Raw genomic sequence first — 20,633 nt, forward strand, 5'->3', positions numbered from 1 at the left:
TGCCTTCCAAGAATAGAAAGGAAATTTTATTCTAAGATCCTATATTAGAAGTTTAAAAGTACAACCATGTTAAGTTATTTATAATTATCAATCCTTATAATGGAAATTTTTTTCTATGATCTTAAATTGGAACTTTAAAACTACAACCATGTTATGTTAGTTATAATTACCAATCATAATTATCAATTACAATTACAAATTGTATACAACTTTGGCTTACAGGAATATGTTAGACCAAGAAGGGGGTGAATTGGTCTGTTTAAACTTTTTCTTTAACGCAAAACAAAACCAATCAAACACTAATCAAGCACATAACACAGGATATACAAGGAAACCCTCTCAATAGGGAAAAACTTTAGTTCTTGGCCTCAGCCAATAAATCATCCACTAGTTGGAAGTACCTTGTTACACACTCAGCTATCTCACTCTCTGCACACACCCTTGTACAATAATAGACACTAGTTTTCACAACCAATACTCACACATTAGCTTACCAATGTGCACACAAGCACTCCCCCTATCCAAAGCAACCTTGCTTGGACCCTAAAGCTTTCAATAGCTTTATCAACAATGGGGTGAGGTATCAAAGATTCACTACCATTTACAATGAAGTGTTAATACACCAAGTATAATGCACTTAAGCTGCAACACAATGTAGGAATGCAATACACAGCCTTAAGTGAGAACAAAGTGAAACCCTAGCTTTTATCCAACTCGAATCAATGAGTTAGTCCTCCAACAGCACAATACAACTTCACCTGAAGTATACACTAGGTTCCCTCTGCCTTGGCTAAGCCAAATAAGTTTGCTTAAATCAATCTAGGACCACAAACAGCAAGTACACAACAGCTTGCTGCTTATAAGGCTTCAAACCCTCTTCAAGGGTAAATTTATCACTTTAGTGATTAGTTTCAATACTGACCCTTCTTCTGTTTCCACACCCTTTATATCTTCAAACAAACATGCTCAATAGTTTGAAACATTGAATAGAGCAAGATAAGACAATCTTAGATCACAAAAGGCTTGGAACACATTAAACCTTAGTCTTTAAGCCAACAGGGGTAATTTTGTCAAACCACCTGATACTTAAGCTAATTCAGGTTCCCACAGCTTCACATAACCATAATATACTTGCACAATTATTGTTCTTACTTAGCATTGCAAGATTAGAATTATAAAGCACAAAATCAGTAATGAAGAGCTTACTGCAGGTTCAGTTCTGATGCTACTGTGTTGCTTATGCTCTGAGGGTATAAATGGTATTCTGCATGGTCTCAGGCCTGAACAAGGTTCTCATATACTTGTTTCGTCTGTGTACGGAGATCTAGATGTCAAGCACATCAAAATGTATATCAAATTCAGCCCCAAAATCTGTTCACAATCAATTTTTGCTGAAACCTGCTAGTTAGGGTTAATTCTGTAAATTCGAGTTTGCACAGACCTTAATTCACTTCCTTCAGTCTTGAATCACATATATATACTTGCTCTGAGGATATTCACAACATACACAGCAAGTTGTTTCACAGATTCCTCACAATTCAAGCTATATCAGTTATTAAGCCTAAAACCCTAACAAGTGAGGTTTATAAGGCCAAACACAAGGTTGGTCATATTTCTGGTAATTTCTGAATTTTAAGAGCCTTTAATCAACTATAGAAACTTGCTAGAAAGATTATCAAGTGGATCACAGCAAGATACAAGCACTATATACTCAAATTAAAAGGTTAAACCAGAAAAAAAAAAAAAAAAAAACATGTTAAATAAAGGTTTGAAATGTGAAATCTTACTTCAGCTCAACTTTGTACAAGTGAGCACATTCTGTAGTTGTAAAAACCTCAAAGGCACTTGCTTGAGCCTTGCTCAAACCCCAGAAACCTCTACAGCAATTTTTGAACCTTCACAACCCTCTTCTTGCACCAGAAAAATAGCAACACAAGTTCTTTAATACTTTAGTGATTCAGTGTACTTCTCTTGAAGAATTCAGAGATTAAATTCAGCTTAGAACCTCACATATTCTCTCTGAAATTCTCTCAACATCTTAGCTCTCGAGACCTTCTTTAAAGCTTAAAGGCACATTTTAGGCTCTCTAAGGTACACACTCTGTTGTTGCTCTATAACAATATATTGATACACTGAATTTACTGCCCTAGTGTGGATAAGAATATTCCCCTTTAAGCCAATCATAGATAGAGATATAAAAAAAATTATATACCATGAATAGACCAAACAATCCCTGTACAGCCCTAGCTTGTGGCACAACAACCACTTTTTCTGCAACCCTCAAAGGTCAATGTACAATGCTAAAGTATACAGCTAAGAATTGTATTTCTGTACATATATTTCTCTCACCAGGACAACTGTGCACGTGGCACATTGCTGTGAGTCCTTTAACAGCCTTGAGATATCAATGAAGTACCAGAATTGCCCTTGGAATGATACACTTTGTGTATACAAGCAAAATGATGATATTCAGTAAATTTTTCTAAAACAAAGATACAATGCACCTTTGGAAAATGTTTCAATCATACACTGCAGATTAGATTGATCAAAATACCCCTGAGAATGTAGCTGAGATAACATAATTGCCCTTCACAATTGACACTTGTCAAATAAATCTGATGCTGCTTGCTGGAGCCCTTGAATTTGTAATTCAACCCTTAGGATAATATATGTAGTGCAATATAGTATCAAAGACAAGTGCAACAAGATTACTCCCATGTATAAAAAGACTAATATTCCCCTGTGAGATATGTGAGAAATTGATGTCATACTCCATAGTCCTTACCCTATAAGACTTGTTTTCAAGAACAAACCTCAAGATAGGTGATACCATTTAGCTAAGACTAATATTTATCATTCAAAGAGCAAACCACATCAACAATCTCCCTTTTTTGCCTTTTAATGACAAAAAGCTTGTCTTCTCCCCCTTTTTGACATTGAAAATCAAATGGGCCAAATGAGCATTCAGTGCAGCTAGGAGGACCAATTTCATTTGAGGGATCAATATAAAGAGATAAGGGACCAACAATTATATGGGGCAAAGGAACAATTTTAGTAACAGATGATGGTTTTGTTAGATAGGTGAGAATGCTGCTATTTTTCAAGAATTTTTCAAAACAGGCCCTTCAAGGGCATACATAGCATTTGAATAATGACATGTAGATGCTCAAATGGTGAACCTGAGGTACTGAGCAACATACTAAGAGATAAAAATCAATTCTAACGTGTTTGAGCCTTCAATAGTGCTTAGGGTGCAAAATGGCTTCAGGGTCTTTACAACAATTTTCCTTGAGTTAAGAGCTGAAAAGGACTCCTTTGAAGATAAATTAGCAAGCCACTCAACAATTTCACATAGAGAGGCATGAATGAAAATATTTTCAGTCCACATCAGTCTTGTAGTCTTCAAAACCCTAGCTTTCAAGCTTTCAAGGGTAAAATTATGATTCAGCTTCAGAGGCAACCCAAACAATACTCCCCCAGTCTTCAATAGCCCAAATACACTTGCTCATGTATCTAACACGTTAAATACAACAGGGTATAACAATGTATATAATCTCAGTAGCTATTTTAGGGTTAAAACCTTAAAACTCAGTTTTGCCAAACACAACCTTGATGTAGCTCAAATTCTCAACAACCAGAGGCTCCCTCAGCTTGAATATGATGAATTAAACTTGTTCTACAGTAGGGACAAGATGTACACACAGAGGCACAACAATATAGCACAAACAACAGCAAAATACAGGCCTACAACAGGTGTATTTGCTACAACTGATACATTCAAGTTTAAAGGTTGATCTTGTAAATTAGTGACTTAGCCCTTTTTTATCATAGTTCTCACAGCTCAGAATCAACATACTACACTTGATCAAATCATCATTTCTCATTTTAAAGCAAGTCAAAATCAATTTTTTAATTCAAAGATGGCTTCATAAGTCTATTTCTGCAGCAACAATATTATGAGGGTAATTCTGGGATTTCAACACTACCAACCTCTGGACTTTGGTTCTCTCAAATGTAAATCAACTGTATACACTTGCTCAGCAAAGTAATGCACCAGGTACAACAATTTATTGAACTAACTCCACCTAAACCAACCTTGTAAACAAGTGTAAACTTGAGCTAATGTAGTTCATAACACCAGTATCTGAACAAGTCATTTCTCAGGCTAAATTTGAACTTAGACAGCCTCAAATCAATAAACTAAATATGCTCAGACCATGAAGACTTATTTCACAGAAGTATAACCACATTCACAGTTCATTTAATAGATTTTATTACAGCAAAACAACTGAACACAGCAGGTTTGATAAACAGAAACTTACTTCAGCAGTGATGTGAATTTGAAAACCCTCTAAGCAGTTATAAAATGGTAATGCACATTTGCTCAAACTTGTTTCAGCTTTAGGATCAATCACAGCAGGTTTAGCTCCCCTCAACTTCAATTTCTAGTCAACAAATCAGCTCAAATAGCCCTTGTATGAAGTTCATCATTAAGAACCTCTTCTAGGTTACTTTCTATGGTGAATGATGACTTGTACTTGAAATAACCATGTAGGAATTCCAGAACATATTTTTAGGTGCTATTAACCCTTGAAAAATAGATATTAGAGACATCATTTAGCATAAAGAAACATATAATGATTATGAAGCAACTTGTCTCTAAGAGGACGTGGCCTTGAGGAGATTTGAAGTTGACAAACAATAATATTAGAGCAATGATCATGAAAATCCCTGTCTCTAAGAGGAGGTGGTTTTGAGGATGTTGCGTCCATAAAGTTTTTTTCTTTGGATTTTTTAGAGAGGTACTTATCAGAATGTTTCTTCTTCCTCATTGAGAATTGAGTAAGCCTTAAACGACATGTAACTAATCCTGGGGTTTAAACGACATGTATTGATGGACTTGAGGACAATGGGAAGCATTAAGAACTTACTACGATCTTCACCCTTTGTAGCTCTTGACTGATCCTGAAGAGTCTTTTTGGCAAAAACACTTTTGTGTATAACACCAGAATTCAATTTTTGTTTGAGAAAAATCTCCTAACTGACCCTTAGACTTGTTGATCTTCTAAGTGAGATAGGAGAGGATGAGTTTTTTGGATACACCATTTTGGAATTCAAACATCTTTTCAGTGAGTCTCTTTGTCTTTTCTTCTGGTGAATGAAAGCTTTAAATTTCTTTGTATTGTAGCTAGACTGAACCACAGGATCTTATGTAAATTCATTTTCATCTGTTAAAGACATTGAACAGCTTTCATTTTCCTTTCTCCTCTTCTTCAAGATACCCCTTGAACTGAGCTTTAATAAGCTAAAAACAATAAGTGAGAATGAAGTCAAAACTAACAGTTCAGATTTGAGCACTTCAATACAAACATCTTCTTCAACCTTATCCCATTGAACCAAAGCATTGGTACACTGAGCATCCATAGTATTAATTGTTATATTGGTTGTTTCTGGTTCTTCAAGATCATCATTGGATTCATAAACAGCCCTAAGAGAATCCCACATAACCTTGGATGAATTTCAATCCTTGACTGTAATGAAATCCAGTTGGTTGAGCCCACTAAAGAGAAAGTCTTCTATACTTTGAGCTTTTGAACCATTGATTGCTGCATCCTACACATCATATGATAAGAACATCAAGTAAGCCTCCATTCAAATCTTCCAATATCTATAATTTGAACTATCTAAGACAGGTGCAATATTTGGATCTTGGCTTTCTTCCATTGATAGGACCTTTGTTGCAGGTATGTTAAACCTCAAGATAGCAGACCAAAGGCTCTGATACCAATTGTTAGACCAAGAGGGGGGGTGAATTGTTCTGTCTAAACTTTTTATTCAACACAAAACAAAACCAATCAAACACTAATCAAGCACATAACACACGATATACAAGGAAACCCTCTTAATGGGGAAAAACCTTGGTTCTTGGCCTCAGCCAATAAATCATCCACTAGCTGCAAGTACCTTGTTACACACTCAGTTATCTCATTCTCTGTACACACCTTTGTACAAGAATAGACAATACTTTTCACAAACAATACTTACACACTAGCTCACCAATGGGCATACAAACACTCCCCATGTCGTTTGGACCTTAAAGCTCTCAATAGCTTTATCAACAATGGGGTGAGGTATCAAAGACTCACTAGCATTTACAATGAAGTGTTAATACACCAAGTACAATGCATTTAAGCTACAACACAATGTAGGAATGCAATACGTATCCTTAAGTGACAACAAAGTGAAACACTAGCTTTTATCCAACTGCAAAAAATGAATTAGTCCTCCCACAGCACAATGCAGCTTCACCTGAAGTATACACTAGGTTTCCTATGCCTTGGCTTAACCAACTAAGCTTGTTCAAATCAATCTAGGACCACAAATAGCAAGTACATAACAGCTTGCTGCTTATAAGGCTTCAAACCCTCTTCAAGGGTAAATCTGTCACTTCAGTTATTAGCTTCAATTTTGACCCTTCAATAATTGTTTTTACTTAGCACTTCAAGATTAGAATTATAAAGCACAAAATCAGTAATGAACAGCTCACTGCAAGTTCAGTTCTGATGCTACTGTGTTGTTTCTACTTTAAGGGTATAAATGGTATTTTGCATGCTCTCAAGCTTGAACAAGGCTCTCATATACTTGTTTCATCTGGCTACGGAGATCTAGATGTCAAGCACATCAAAATGTATATTAAATTCAGCCCCAAAATCTGTTCACAATCAATTTCTGCTGAAACCTGCTAGTTAGGGTTAATTCTAGAAATTCGAGTTTGCACAGGCCTTGAGTCACTTCCTTTAGTCTTGAATCACATATATATACTTGCCATGATGATATTCACAACAAACACAAGAAGTTGTTTCACAGATTCCTCAGAATTCAAGCTATATCAGTTATTAAGCCTAAAACCCTAACAAGTGAGGTTTATAAGGCAAAACACAAGGTTGGACATATTTCTGGTAATTTCTGAACTTTAAGAGCCTTTAATCAACTATAGAAACTTGCTAGAATGATTATCAAGTGGCTCACAGCAAGATACAAGCACTATATACTCATATTAAAAGGTTAAAGCGGAAAAATATGTTAAATGAAGGTTTGAGATGTGAAATCTTACTTCAGCTCAACTTTGTACAAGTGAGCAACTTCTACAGTTGTAAAAACCTCAAACGCACTTGCTTGAGCCTTGTTTAAACCCCAGAAACCTTTACAGCAATTTTTGAACCTCCACAGCCCTCTTCTTGCACCAGAAAAACAACACAAGTTCTTTAATACTTCAATGATTCAATGTACTTATCTTGAAGAATTCAGAGATTAAATTCAGCTCAGAACCTCACATATTCTCTCTGAAATTCTCTCAACGTCTTAGCTCTCAAGACCTTCTTTATTTTTCAGCTTAAAGGCACATTTTAGGCTCTCTCAGGTGCACACTTTGCTGCTGCTCTATAACAGTATATTTATACACTGAATTTGCTGCCCTAGTGTGGATAAGAATATTCCCCTTTAAGCCAATCATAGATAGGGATATATATACAAATTATATACAATGAATGGACCAAACAATCCCTGTACGGCCCTAGCTTGTGACACAACAACCACTTTTTCTGCAGCCCTCAAAGGTCAATGTACAATGCTGAAGTATACAACTTTGAATTGTATTTCTGTGCATATCTTTCTCTCACTAGGACCACTGTGCATGTGGCATATTGCTGTGAGTCCTTTAACAGCCTTGAGATATCAATGAAGTACCAGAATTACCCTTGGAATGATACACTTTGTGTATACAAGCAAAATGATGATATTCAGTGAATTTTTCTGAAGCAAAGATACAATGCACCTTTGGAAAATGTTTCCAATCTTACGCTGCAGATTAGATTGATCAAAATACCCCCGAGGATGTAGCTGAGATTACATAATTGCCCTACACAGTTGACATTTGTCAAATAAATTTGATGCTGCTTACTGCAGCCCTTGAATTTGTAATTCAACGCTTAGGGTAATATTTGTAGTGCATTGTAGTATCAAAGACAAGTGTAACAAGATTACTCCCATGTATAAAAAAACTAACATGCCCCTATGAGATATGTGAGAAATAAATATCATATTCCAAAGTCCTTAGCCTTTAAGACTTGTGTTCAAGAATAGACCTCCAGATAGGTGATACCATTTAGCTAAGACTAGTATTTTTTATTCAAAGAGCAAACCACATCAACAAAATAGAATGGAAAATTTATTCTAAAATCTTAAATTAAAAGTTTAAAACTTGTATTCCTTATAATAGAGAATATCCCAACTATTTTGTACCATTTATCACTAATAAAACATTGCCTTACAAGAATACAATGGAAACTTACATGAATATAATGGAATGTTCTAACATCTTAAATTGGAAGTGTCAAACCTCCATTTCTTATAATAAAGAATATCCCAACTATTTTGAATTATTTATCACAAATAAAACACTGCCTTATAGGAATACAATGAAAATTTTATTTTAACATTTTAAATTGGAAGTGTAAAAGCTCAATTTCTTCTAATAGAGAATATCCCAACTATTTTGTACTATTTATCACAAATAAAACACGGGAATAGAATAGAATAGAATTAAGAATTTATTCTACATCTTAAATTGAAAGTGTAAAACCTAACATAAATATTTCAACATATTTTGTACTATTTTTCACGAATAAAATTTTTATAAATTCTCATTCTTTTTTCCATAATTTAATAACACTTACAGAATAGCCAAACAAAACGAATCAAACACAATTTAATACGATTCACAATTTCACTTACAAGCACTGAAATAATGCAAAATAAAAACCCCTAATGTCTTACAATTTTATCGCCGGCAACAGTGTAGGTTCTTCTTCTCCGGCATTCAATCCAAACACGTTCCACTACACTGTTGCTTCGTCTTCCAATTGTTCGTCTTCTCCGGCTTTTAATCAATCCCACTGCACTGTAGCTTCGTCTTCTCCTCCGGCGTTCAATGAAAGCTTTGGAAATAACCTGTAAATTTGGATTTGTCATTTTTTTTTTTTTTTAATCCTCTTATTTTCGACATTTTTCTAGTGGATTTGGATTCAGCTTAGTTTACTTACACGAACTGCGTTTTAAATAACTTAAACTTTTTTTTTTTTGTGTGTGTGTGTGTGTCAGTGTGTGTGTGTCAGATAGTCTTTTGATCAGAAAATTGGTTTGTTCTCCTAAACTGATTTGTTCCACTTTTTCCTTCATTTTCTCAACGGGTTTTTGATATTTGAGGCATTGTGTATGGGAGCTTAGAAAATGGAAGTACAATAAAACCTTGAGGAACAAGCTGCCCTACTAAACATGTTAAAGAATAGAAGGAAAATAAGATTAGTCACACCTCTCATTTTTCATTGAAACGGCTATGGACACAGGACATTGTTGGAGGAAAACAGAAAGAAACACGAACCATACTCCAATTTCAGGATATGCTTCATTTATTATGCCTCTTATTGTTGTTTTTATTGTAATTAGAGTTTGGTTTCATGTTGACAAAATATTACGATGAATTGAAACATTTATACTTTTTTAAGAAGAAAAAAAATGACAAGCAGGCCAGTGTCCTAGCGGTACCAAGTCCCTACCTTTCAAAGAAATGTCATGCCCATATGTTTAGTTAACCATGGTAAGCATCAAACATTTGAAAAAATGTACAAAATTGTACCCAATATAATCCGAAAAAATTAATGAGAATACATTTGCATATCATTGTAGAATTGGTAAATACCATTCAGACATTTGCAAAAATGTACAAAATTGTACCCAATATCATTGCAGAATTGGTTAACACCGTTAAGACATTTGCAAAATTGTAGCAAGCAAAAGATATCAATTAATTTCGTATACCTTCAACATTTTGATCACTGGTGTACTTTTTAACTAGCACTAAAATGATTGAATTTTGAAGGATAAGAGAAATTTAATCATCTTTACAAGGTAATTAAAGAAATTTAAAGAATAAAAGAAGAAAAACAAAATTAAGAGAATTTTGAAAACTAATAATATTTAGGGGACATAATATAAAATTTTCTCTATAAATACATATGTAAAAAATTAAATAAAAATTATAGATATTATGGAAAATGCTAATACTTCACAAATTTTGATTCGTGATTTTATCTTAAATTAGGTGTGTGTTTTAAAAAGTAATTTTTTTTTTTTAATATTGGAAAATATTTTAATATAGAAAAGAGATAAATAACAAAACAATTTTTTACCATGAATGACTTGTTTTTCGTGAATAAGTACTCTAATTTACATAATTCACTTAAAACTTTTTATAATTATATTTTGATTTGGTTTTTTTTTTTTTAAGGTTAAATTTGAAAGAGATACCTAACAGTAATTAAAATATATAGACAGTGTAGAAGAGGATATATATATATATACACACTTGTATATATAATAAAAAATATATTAATAGAAAAAAACAAATTAAACCTAGTATAATTGTTCGTCCTTTCCTTATATATATATATATATACTTGTATATATAATAAAAAAATATTACTACAGAAAAACAAATTAAAACTAGTATAATTGTTTGTTCTTTCCTGTTTTTCCCTTTTCCTTACATTGACAATTTGTTTAATTTGCTAAAATAAAAAATACAAATGCATAACAGAATAAAGTGTAATATATATTAAAATAGAGAATATTAATATATTTTTTTTAGTCAACGGCACATCAAATTCATGATAAGTCTCGAATATAATTTAAGAACTATGGTCACATCTTCCGGGACCTACAATACAAGAGTTGCCAACATTTGAAGAATCTTCAATCATTAGAGAAATCCGAATTTGAATTTCCATTTGAAGAATCTTCCATCATTTAGAGAAATCCAAATTTGAATTTCCAATTTTTTTTTTTTTGGTACAAAATGGATTTATTTCCTCTGGAAGACTACCAAACATAAGAAGGCAGCAGCACGACAAACTATACCATATAAGATGAGGACTACTAAACAAAATTGCCAATTAATGAGATCATAGTTACTTTTCATAAGTGCACCACATCTTGTTATCAGCCACACGCCCGAATACCTGGGGCCAAAAAAACAAAAAAAGTTACAATGATGCTAAGGAGCGATAAATTATGGTTACAAACACTCCACCAAAGCACATATATCGGTTTTTTTTAATTCTATTGTAAGTCCACTTTGCTTTGGTTGAGCGTTTGTAGCCATCCGTTACACCATGTCATCATTACAACCGTTATAATGAATAATTTGCTCAGAAAAGCAAATAAATTTCTAAGGAAAAAAATGACAAAAAAAGAAAAAAAAAAAACACTGATAACAGTGATACTCAAGAAAGCGAGAAATTATTCATTACAATCATTGCAACGATGACGTAGTCCAAACGGATAGTTACAAACACTCCACCAAAGCACATATATCAGTTTTTTGGGTTCTATTTTTGGTCCACTTTGCTTTGGTGACAAACACTCCACCAAAGAATTGTGAGGTTTTCTTGAAAATCTGAATGATTCATCATTTCCAATTAAATTTTTAAAAAGGAATTTGTCCTATATAAAACAAGCCTGTCACACGAATTGGTGTACATAGGGTCTACCAACGCTCGAGAAGATTTAAGAGAGAAAATTAAAGCATATTTCTATACATGGTTGTTAGGTTAATATGACTTAAGTTGGTGAAATTCACATCTAAAGTTTGAGTCTGTAATTTTATTTTATTTTTAGATAGATTTTTTCATGTCTATTAGAGTGAGTTGGTTACCTCTTGTCGAAGGGAAAATTCATAAAGCAAATTAACATTAAAGGGAAAAATGTAAATTCAACATTCATATATGTAGGGAACCTTTTTGAGGTCCATGCATTTATGATGTAGGGCAGTAGCGATAAGCTGCTGTCCGGCAGCTGAACAGTGTAAAACAACGAAAGAAAAGGATTTCCAGCAATAAACAAGCAGAAAAACAAAGAGATAAAACAATATAATCGAAGTTGGAACGTAGATAGGAGAGTTCTAGGGGCAAAGAGACCCGAGAGACACTCTAAACCTGATTTTTTGGAATCAAAACTGCATACAAAGTCTCTTAATAGACTATTTATACTAAGGTTATAGGCTACAGCAGCCCTAGCATCCTAGCCTAAGTCATATAAAGTGGGAGCAGGAGCAAGAACGAATTCGAGAGCGAGAGCGTGAGAGCAGCAAAATTATGTCATAAATAGTGAGAATTTGAGCGAAAACGCGTGGAACGTGAAAGCGGAAGCGCGCTCGGAGCATAAGAGCGACCCGTGTTGAGAAGGATTGTGTGACTTAGATCCTAGCCCTTGATTACTTCAATAATTAATAATACTTCAATAATTAATAAATCTTAACTCTCCAAAGTACTTAAAAACTTACATGACAGTCACATGACTATTTAAAAAGACTAGGACTATAACTATCATCTACCAAATAACATAAACATAAAAATCAAATAACACACATAGAAAATAAGCAAATAACTAAAACCCCAAGATAAATAGAACCCAAGCCTAGATGGCTAGGGGCCGATTAGTCTTGGAGAGCCTCGTAGATGCTCTTGCATCAATTCATTAATTAGGATTGATATATTTCATGTTTGATGCATAAAACTCATTTTTGATATGCATAAAATTGTTTTAAGAAACTTCTTAAAATAAAAATCCTAGTCATATAAGGTAGGGAACTTTGATTAATCAAGGGATCAATCGAAGGCCACATGCCTGGTGTTGAATGATCGACACTTGGCTAGATCGGTCAAGCTATGCAAGTCTAAGTTTCATTCTTAAACAAAATCTCTTAAAACCCTAATATTTTTATTACTCTAAACTTTATATGAAGACATCTTGTTTTTCAAAATGAAATGCAAGCATTATATTACTTTCTCCGAGCATACACATGGGCAATAGAGCGAGTTAAACGTGCATTATAGCAGATCTTTACTAGAACTTTGGCTTATTTCATATTCATAATAACATATAGTTGGGCGAGAATTCATCCGAGGTGATGAACATTTATTGTTACTGAGCCTACAAGATCCAACACCACATAAGGAATTTTCACACACCAAAACACCCTACTTGGATTTGTCGACGGAGTAGAGACTGGGAGACTCGAGGGGAAAATTTGGTGTCAGTGTCAAGAGGTAACTAGGGCCTTTCCAAGATTCAGAAAAATATGATCTACTTGGACAAGGTCTCGTGGTTTTGTTTCTTATATAAGCAAATCATTAAAGATCATATTACTGGCCCAAGATGGAGGATGACATAGAGTTATATGTCAAGACTTGCTTGGTCTGTCAGAAAGACAAGCATGAGAGGAAGAAGGAGGCAGGGCTGCGACACTGTCATCAGTAGGGTAAAACTTACCTGTCTCACGACGGTCTAAACCCAGCTCACGTTCCCTTAAGAAGTGCTTTGCTCGAGACGGATTTCGATTTGAAGGTCCCCCGTGTTAATTTTGCCCATTACGGCCCAAGACCCCACAAGAGAAAAATGGATTAAAAAACCAGGTCGCAATGCAGCCCAGGTTGAAACAAAAATCAGGCAACAACATCGCAGTTAAATACATTGTATTTCTCTTCTCTTGTTAAATTTGATCACGGTCATGTGTTTTATTAAATGGTTTGTAGGATTATGGAAAACATGCATATATTATTTATTTGATATGTTTAATGCTTTAATTGCATAAATCTTATTTGTTTTGGTAAATATAAGTTTTTCACAATGATATAATGCACGAGTATAATGTTCTGTGTTTTTTACAGATTATATCCAGTGCAAAACATCATCAAGCTATTTAAAGATTATCTAAGTTTAATTTTTATTTTTAAAAAAAAAAATTGATGTATGGTTTACTATGTATTGACTCTTGTCACGAAATTGTTAGAGAGTGGGGTTGTTAAATCAGTAAGTCTATCTTGGAAATTTTTGTAGAAAACTTGGGGTTTGTATTTTGTTTAGAATTTGATTGAGTTCTTCAAAAGTTAGTAATGTAGTGTTACCTCTGACACAGGTACACAAGCTGATTTTGAAGCTACGTACATAGACAAAATTGCAATTGCAACTCTAAATTGTGCACTCAGGCAAAATTGCAATTACAACTCTAAATTGTGCACTCACTATAATTAGGGTCCATGTTCATGTGCATTCATGATATTAAGATTTATTGGATTATGGAGTTAAAAGTAGTGTATCTGTTCGTTTTAAAAGGTTTTTTTAATGTAAACTTCACGATTTTGATGGCCGATACCATTACACCTTCTGACCACGAACTTATTGGCGGCCACAACATCTATAAATACTGTGTGTACACTTCCCCTCTTTTGGTGTTTTCTATAAATTTTCACTTCTGATAAGAAAAAAGAAAAAAAGTTTCATTGCCATTGTTCGTGAAAAACTAGCAACATATTTTTGCTTTCATATTGGCATGGGACTTCTTCTATGACAATTAAAATAACAACTATGTATACGAAAGAGTACAAATGAAGAAAGGAATTCATGTCTAACCTTTCAGCATTTGCTATCACAAATGCTTCAATAGCCCACTTAGGATAGCACACTTTTTCTATTTCCTTCATCGTTTCTCCTTTAGTTTTCTGGTGTGCAACCAGAGTAAGAACAACTGGAATAAGCACTGACCACTGCAGGACATAAAAATAGCATGTAACTGGGAGGACAGTATTTCAGTCTAGTAAAGCAGTATATTAAATGTATAAAATGTAAAAAGCATGTACCAGTTGGGCTGCACCAGGTTCGAGGTAGATGGCAAATAAATAAGCTATACCAGTCACACAGTAAACCAGACAAACCAAAACAATGTAATTATCTAAGAAGGAAGATCTTGGGTTGTTGAAGTAATAGAACATTGAAAGGTAAACCACAGGCTTTATAAGTGCATTGAAATTGTCTACTGTATCCTTTGCGAGAAAGTAAGCCAAGCTGCTCATGCCAGAAGCACTCTCTCTCCAGTAGTGTAACTTATCCAGAGAAAACGATCTCAAAGCAGCAATCTTGACAAGGAGAGCTGAAACTCAGCAATAAGTATATGGACAAATGAGAAAGTACACCAAAATATTAAGATGTTTTTCAGCAAAACTTGTAACAGCTCTAATAAATTCTCTAAATAAACTGTTAGCCGAGATATGATAGGCTAGAATCATAAATGTAACTTACCATATTATCCGAGATATGATAGGCTAGAATCATGGCATTTGATTTTATTTACGCAAATCTCTAGGCATAGAATTTATGCAGTGATTTTATTCAGTTTCCTTTCTTGTAATATTAACGTGTGCTCTTTTTACTATATAAAATACCAAAGCTGTGAATGAGTGTTCAAGCCTCATTCAAACCTTTACATATTATTATTCTCATTCAACCTTTTACACTTCTATTCACTCTATCTTGTATTTCTTCTTAAACAATTAATTATAATAGAGTCTGCAGATATATATATATATATATTCCTCAGGTATATTATCCGTTACAAGAAAGAGAGCTTTTATGGAATTAGACATGTGATGTAGGGGGCAAAACTCAATCATAACTTATCCCTACTATCGTAAGTCCACAGCTTCAAGAACAAATAGCGTTAACAACCATCTACTCCAAAAGCTTAAGCTGTTAGAGAGCTGAGAGGGTATAACTTAATCATTTAAATCTTTCAACAAATAGAAAAGGAAAAAAATAAAATAAAAAAATAAGAAGAAGAAGAAGAAGAATAACAAGATTCACAAGGAGCGTGACATAGCAAATTGACTTTTTTAACTTACAAACTGCAATGACGGTGTAAGTATATCCAAGTGCACCGAAGGTTTCATCGCTCACTCTAGCAAGTATTCCTAAACAGATGCCAGCTAGCAATAAAAGCAGAAAATCTACTGCTTGAATCCTAGCATCTCGTAGCCTCTGCTTACCAACTCTGAAACAAAACCAGTTATAACATCTAGGTCAGGTGCCAACCACCGAAGAAAATGCAATCATAATGAGAATGAACAGCCAAAGGATAAATCATTTTATTTCCTTCAGTGGATTAGTTCTTGTTTCCACTATTAAAAAAAAACATATTCTCACTTATCCATGTCATTTGGATCCTCATTAGTCTTATCAATTTCCCGCTTCCAACTCATCATTTTTATTTTTTGTAGAGACTTGTTTATTTGAAACTGGAATTGATTTGGTACAAGCTCATAGCCTTCAATTAGTATATGAAAAAGACCTTCGGTTTACGTCATAAAAGGATGTGCTTGCAAGGAAAAGAATCTATAGAGCAGTTAGCACAAGAGAAATATATAGAAAATTGAGATATCAAGAAATACAATTAGATTCAAAGAGATTATTTAAAATCAGCTCAAATGAATTAAACCAAAAAAGAAAAAAAAGGAATTCCTAAGTTACCTCCCGAGGAAATATCTGTACTGCAGGAAAACACTAGGGGTTACCCGGTTCGATAAGTCCTTTGACATCAAGATATTATGCTCTATATGGTCTCTTTTCAATTCAAAAACAGACTTGGCATCCCGCCAAAGGTCTGCAACAAAAGATTGTCCATCTGATCCAGCAGCAATAGGATCTGTTGAATAAGCTAAATTTTCCCCAGGTGAGGATGCTGCTGACAATCCAGAAGAATTTAGCATATCTGGGGGTACTGGGTACCCATTATGAAGCATCCATCTAAGTGGAAGATCATTGTATTTCACATCTGAGCTTGGGCTCGGTTTAACAATTCCCTCAAGAATGTCAATGAAGTGATCTGGAGGATTAACACGTTCGGGCACATTGATGCCAATGCCTGCGAAGTATTCTTCAACTTTCTTCACTGATCCATGATAAACTGTAAGACCACCTTTAGCTAGAAGTATCAAATCATCAAACATCTTGTACAAGGTATAGCTGAAGCAGAAAATTATCTTTAGTTAGATAAGAAAGGTCTCACAAACAAGCAATTTAAAATGCCCTAGAATTGAAGTCATTGGAACAATTGGAAACATATGAACCTTATGAAATCACTAGCAAATAGATGCTGGGTACCTCCCCAAGAATCTCTGTTTTATCTTACTGTTTTCACAATACTCTGATGACCTAATGTTTCCTAGCCTCGAGCAATTTGGAGCAAAGCTAATGTAGATCCCGAGGAGTATACCATAAAATAGCCTATCCTAGTGGGAATGATGGAATGCAGTCGAGCACTCATAGCTTCGTCATCATAGAACCCAAAAGCCAGGCGCCGCGAGGAGAGAGGGGGGGGGGGGGGGGTGGGTGGGTGTTTGGGGTGTTTGAGACCATACTAGGGAGTCACCAAATGACTTAATGTATCACTACTATAGGATTAGAAGCAGAAGTCTGTCATTGACTATTAGAAGCTTAAGGAAAAGGCTTTATGCCCCTTAGGCAGACTTAGTGGTTCTAAGGTATCTTTATGATACGAGTTAAATGGTTTATAAGGTTATTTTGATCAAAGCCAAAGGAATCCTCATATAGAAAATTATTGCAAGGAGCCAAGGAGGTGATAATTGAATTTTATTCCTCTTTCGTGGATACAATTGCAAATTTTTTAACAAATGCTGGAAGACGGGTTTTTGTGATTGATAATTATTAGCTTAGTAATCCTACTGCATGAATACAACTAGGGAAACAAAATCAAAAGAAAATGGTATGACGAAAAGTTTTGATAAAGTTGAATGTCTTGTAAGCCACAAATTCTCATTAGCCATGCTCCTAATTTATATTACAGACTGAATATTATATAAGTGGAAAGTAAATCAAATCACTCATCCTATGCCTCTAATAGGCACATGATGAAAATAATATCATATTAAATCAAATTAAGATCAGATCAAATCCAATCCCTAGAGATGCTCCCAATACAGATCAAATCCCTACATTTTCTCCCAATACTCCCCCTCAAGCTGGAGTGAAGATATCAACTAAGCCCAACTTGCCAATACCAGAGTGAAGAGCAGATTGCCTTACTGACTTTGTGAACATATCGGCAAGCTGATTAGTAGAAGAAACGAAGGAAGTATGGATAACTCCACAGGGAGAAAGTGAATATCAACCTCAATATGCTTTGTCCTCTCATGAAGAACTCAGTCAGATGCGGGCATAATAGCAGACTGGTTATCACAGAAGAGAGTTGATGAACTAAATACAGGGAATCCTAGCTAAGTCAATAGGGAACAAAGCCAGAGGATCTCACAAGTGCCCTGAGCCATGGCATGGTACTTTGCCTCTGCAGAAGAACGAGACACAACACTTTGTTTCTTACTTTTCCAAGAAATTAAATTGCCCCCGTGAAAAGTACAGAAACCTGAAGTACAGCGACAGTCAGTCAGAGATCCATCATAATCAGCATCGGTGTAGCACAAGATAAGAGGCTGTGGTGTGGATTTGTATAATAGACCAAGTCCTGGGCAGGACTTGAGGTACCGAAGAATTCGGTATACTGCATCTAAGTGTGAGGTCCGAGGAGCATGCATGAACTGACTCACAACACTAACTGCAAATGTGAGATCGGGTTTAGTGTTTGTTAGATTAATTAAGCAGCCAACAAGGCGTTGATAAGCAGACGGATCTGGAAGAAGGTCTCTAGACTCGGCATCATGCCGATGCGTCGAATCCATAGAAGAGGAAGCAGGACGACACCCAAGCATACCAGTGTCCTATTTGAGGTCTAATGCATACTTCCGCTGAGAGAGCGAAATGCCATGCCTAGAGCGTGTAACCTCATTACCAAGAAAAAATCGAAGAGGACCCAAGTCTTTAACCTCAAAAGCCTGCCCATGGTCTATTTTTACCTTGTCAATGAAAGATACATCATTTCCTGTGACGATTATGTCATCAACATATACTAAGATAATGGCACAATAATTTTCTAGACTACAACGGAAGAAGCATGTGTGATCTGAGTGACCCATAGGAATAACTACATCACTGAATTGGTGAAACCATGCCCGAGGTGACTGCTTCAATCCATATAAGGATTTTAGAAGGCAACACACTTTCCCAGAATACTCCCCCTAAAGCCGAAAACCAGGAGGAGGATCCATATAAATTTCTTCTGTCAAATTCCTATGAAGAAAGGCATTCTTCACATATAACTAGTGAAGAGGCCAAGAGTAGCAAGCCGCTAAGGAAATAAGAAGGTGAACAGTAGTCAGCTTGGCGACTAGAGCAAAAGTGGCATTAAAGTCCTTCCTCGGAGTTTGTGTAAAGCCCTTCGTGACCAGCCTAGGTTTATAGTGATCAACAATACCATCTGGTTTATATTTGACTGTAAATACCCATTTACAGCCAACAATCCTCTCTCCTTTGTTGACTTTAAGATATAATCAAATCAAGAGTAAGTGATAAAGAAGAAAAAGAAAAAAAGAAGAAAGCGGATGAGAGAAAGAGATGGGGAAAGAGAAAAAGAATAAAAGAATACTTTCATCCTTCCACCACATTCTATTTATAATAAAAAGTTTCAGAAATTACATATAAGCCCCAACATTATATAAGTAATAACAAATAAGCCCCTGACAACACTCCCCTTCAAGCTGGTGCAAAGATATCTATCATGCTCAGCTTGACTAACATATTTTGCAAGCAAGTCTTGCTCACACCCTTAGTCAAAACATCAGCAACCTGATCATGTGTATTGATGTATGGAGTACAAATTAGCCCAAGACGAAGCTTTTCCTTGATGAAGTGTCAATCGACTTCAATGTGCTTTGTCTTGTCATATTGAACTGGATTGTGGGCAATGCTAATAGCAGCCTTGTTGTCACAATACAACTTCATTGACTCGCGAACAGGATAACCCAACCCACCCAACATTGTACGCAGCCATAACAACTCACAAACTCCATGTGCCATGGATTTGAACTCAGCCTCTGCATTAGATCTAGCTACTACAAACTGTTTCTTGCTTCGCCATGAAACAAGATTACCTCCAACAAATGTGCAATATCCTGAAGTAGATCGTCAATCTGTCACAGACCCTTCCCAATTAGCATCAGTATAGGCTTCAACACGCAAGTGGACATGACTGCCAAACAATATCCCCTTACCAGGTGAACCCTTGAGGTAGCAAAGAACATGATGAGCTGCCTCAAGGTGAGGTGTACGTGGAGCATGCATAAACTGACTAAGCACACTAACAACGTAGGCAATATCCAGGCACGTGAGAGATAAGTAAATAAGTCTCCCAACCAATCGCTAAAATCTTCCCACATCATATAATGGGTCTCCATCTACATCATTAATCTTATGGTTCTACTCAATGGGACTATCAATCGGTCTAGCTCCAAGCTTGCCTATTTCAGCTAACAAATCTAACACATACTTATGTTGAGAAATGAACACCTTACCCCTTTCTTCGATTTGCACACCTCGATGCCAAGATAGTATCTCAATGATCCGAGGTCTTTAACCTCAAACTCTGTCCCCAAGAATGACTTCATTCGACGAATCTCTTCTGGATCATTTCCAGTGATAACAATATCATCAACATATACAATAAGGGCAGTGGTGCAGCCCTGGTGCTTCTTGATGAAGAGAGTATGATCTACCTGACTCTGTGTGTAGCCTACTCTTTTCACAACAGTGCTGAACCTCTCAAACCAAGCACGTGG

At 35.3% G+C, this 20,633-nt stretch overlaps 1 protein-coding gene and 1 long non-coding RNA gene across 2 annotated transcripts in view; both read right to left on the reverse strand.

The window, feature by feature from the left end:
• Window positions 1-324: 324 nt before the first annotated feature.
• LOC132306176 (uncharacterized) lies at window positions 325-7,442 on the reverse strand. Its single transcript, XR_009481849.1, has 3 exons — window positions 7,115-7,442; window positions 1,788-5,613; window positions 325-1,324 (listed from the first exon to the last, which is right to left on the reverse strand). It is a non-coding gene; the product is annotated as an uncharacterized LOC132306176 (long non-coding RNA).
• A 3,102-nt stretch (window positions 7,443-10,544) lies between these two features.
• The window catches only part of LOC132306177 (ABC transporter G family member 28), an 87,158-nt gene continuing 77,069 nt past the window's right edge, over window positions 10,545-20,633 (reverse strand). The window contains exons 10-14 of the mRNA XM_059803460.1: window positions 16,417-16,911; window positions 15,792-15,940; window positions 14,754-15,043; window positions 14,527-14,660; window positions 10,545-11,075 (exon numbers count right to left, since the gene is read on the reverse strand). Of these exons, the coding sequence (XP_059659443.1) occupies window positions 10,919-11,075; window positions 14,527-14,660; window positions 14,754-15,043; window positions 15,792-15,940; window positions 16,417-16,911 (1,225 nt within the window). The 3' untranslated portion in view covers window positions 10,545-10,918. The remainder of the gene's footprint in view (window positions 11,076-14,526; window positions 14,661-14,753; window positions 15,044-15,791; window positions 15,941-16,416; window positions 16,912-20,633) is intronic.

This window comes from Cornus florida, unplaced genomic scaffold, assembly GCF_030987335.1.
Source record: "Cornus florida cultivar Cherokee Brave unplaced genomic scaffold, ASM3098733v1 CherokeeBrave_3.0.0_Hap2_Chr05, whole genome shotgun sequence".
NCBI classification, from domain to species: domain Eukaryota; kingdom Viridiplantae; phylum Streptophyta; class Magnoliopsida; order Cornales; family Cornaceae; genus Cornus; species Cornus florida.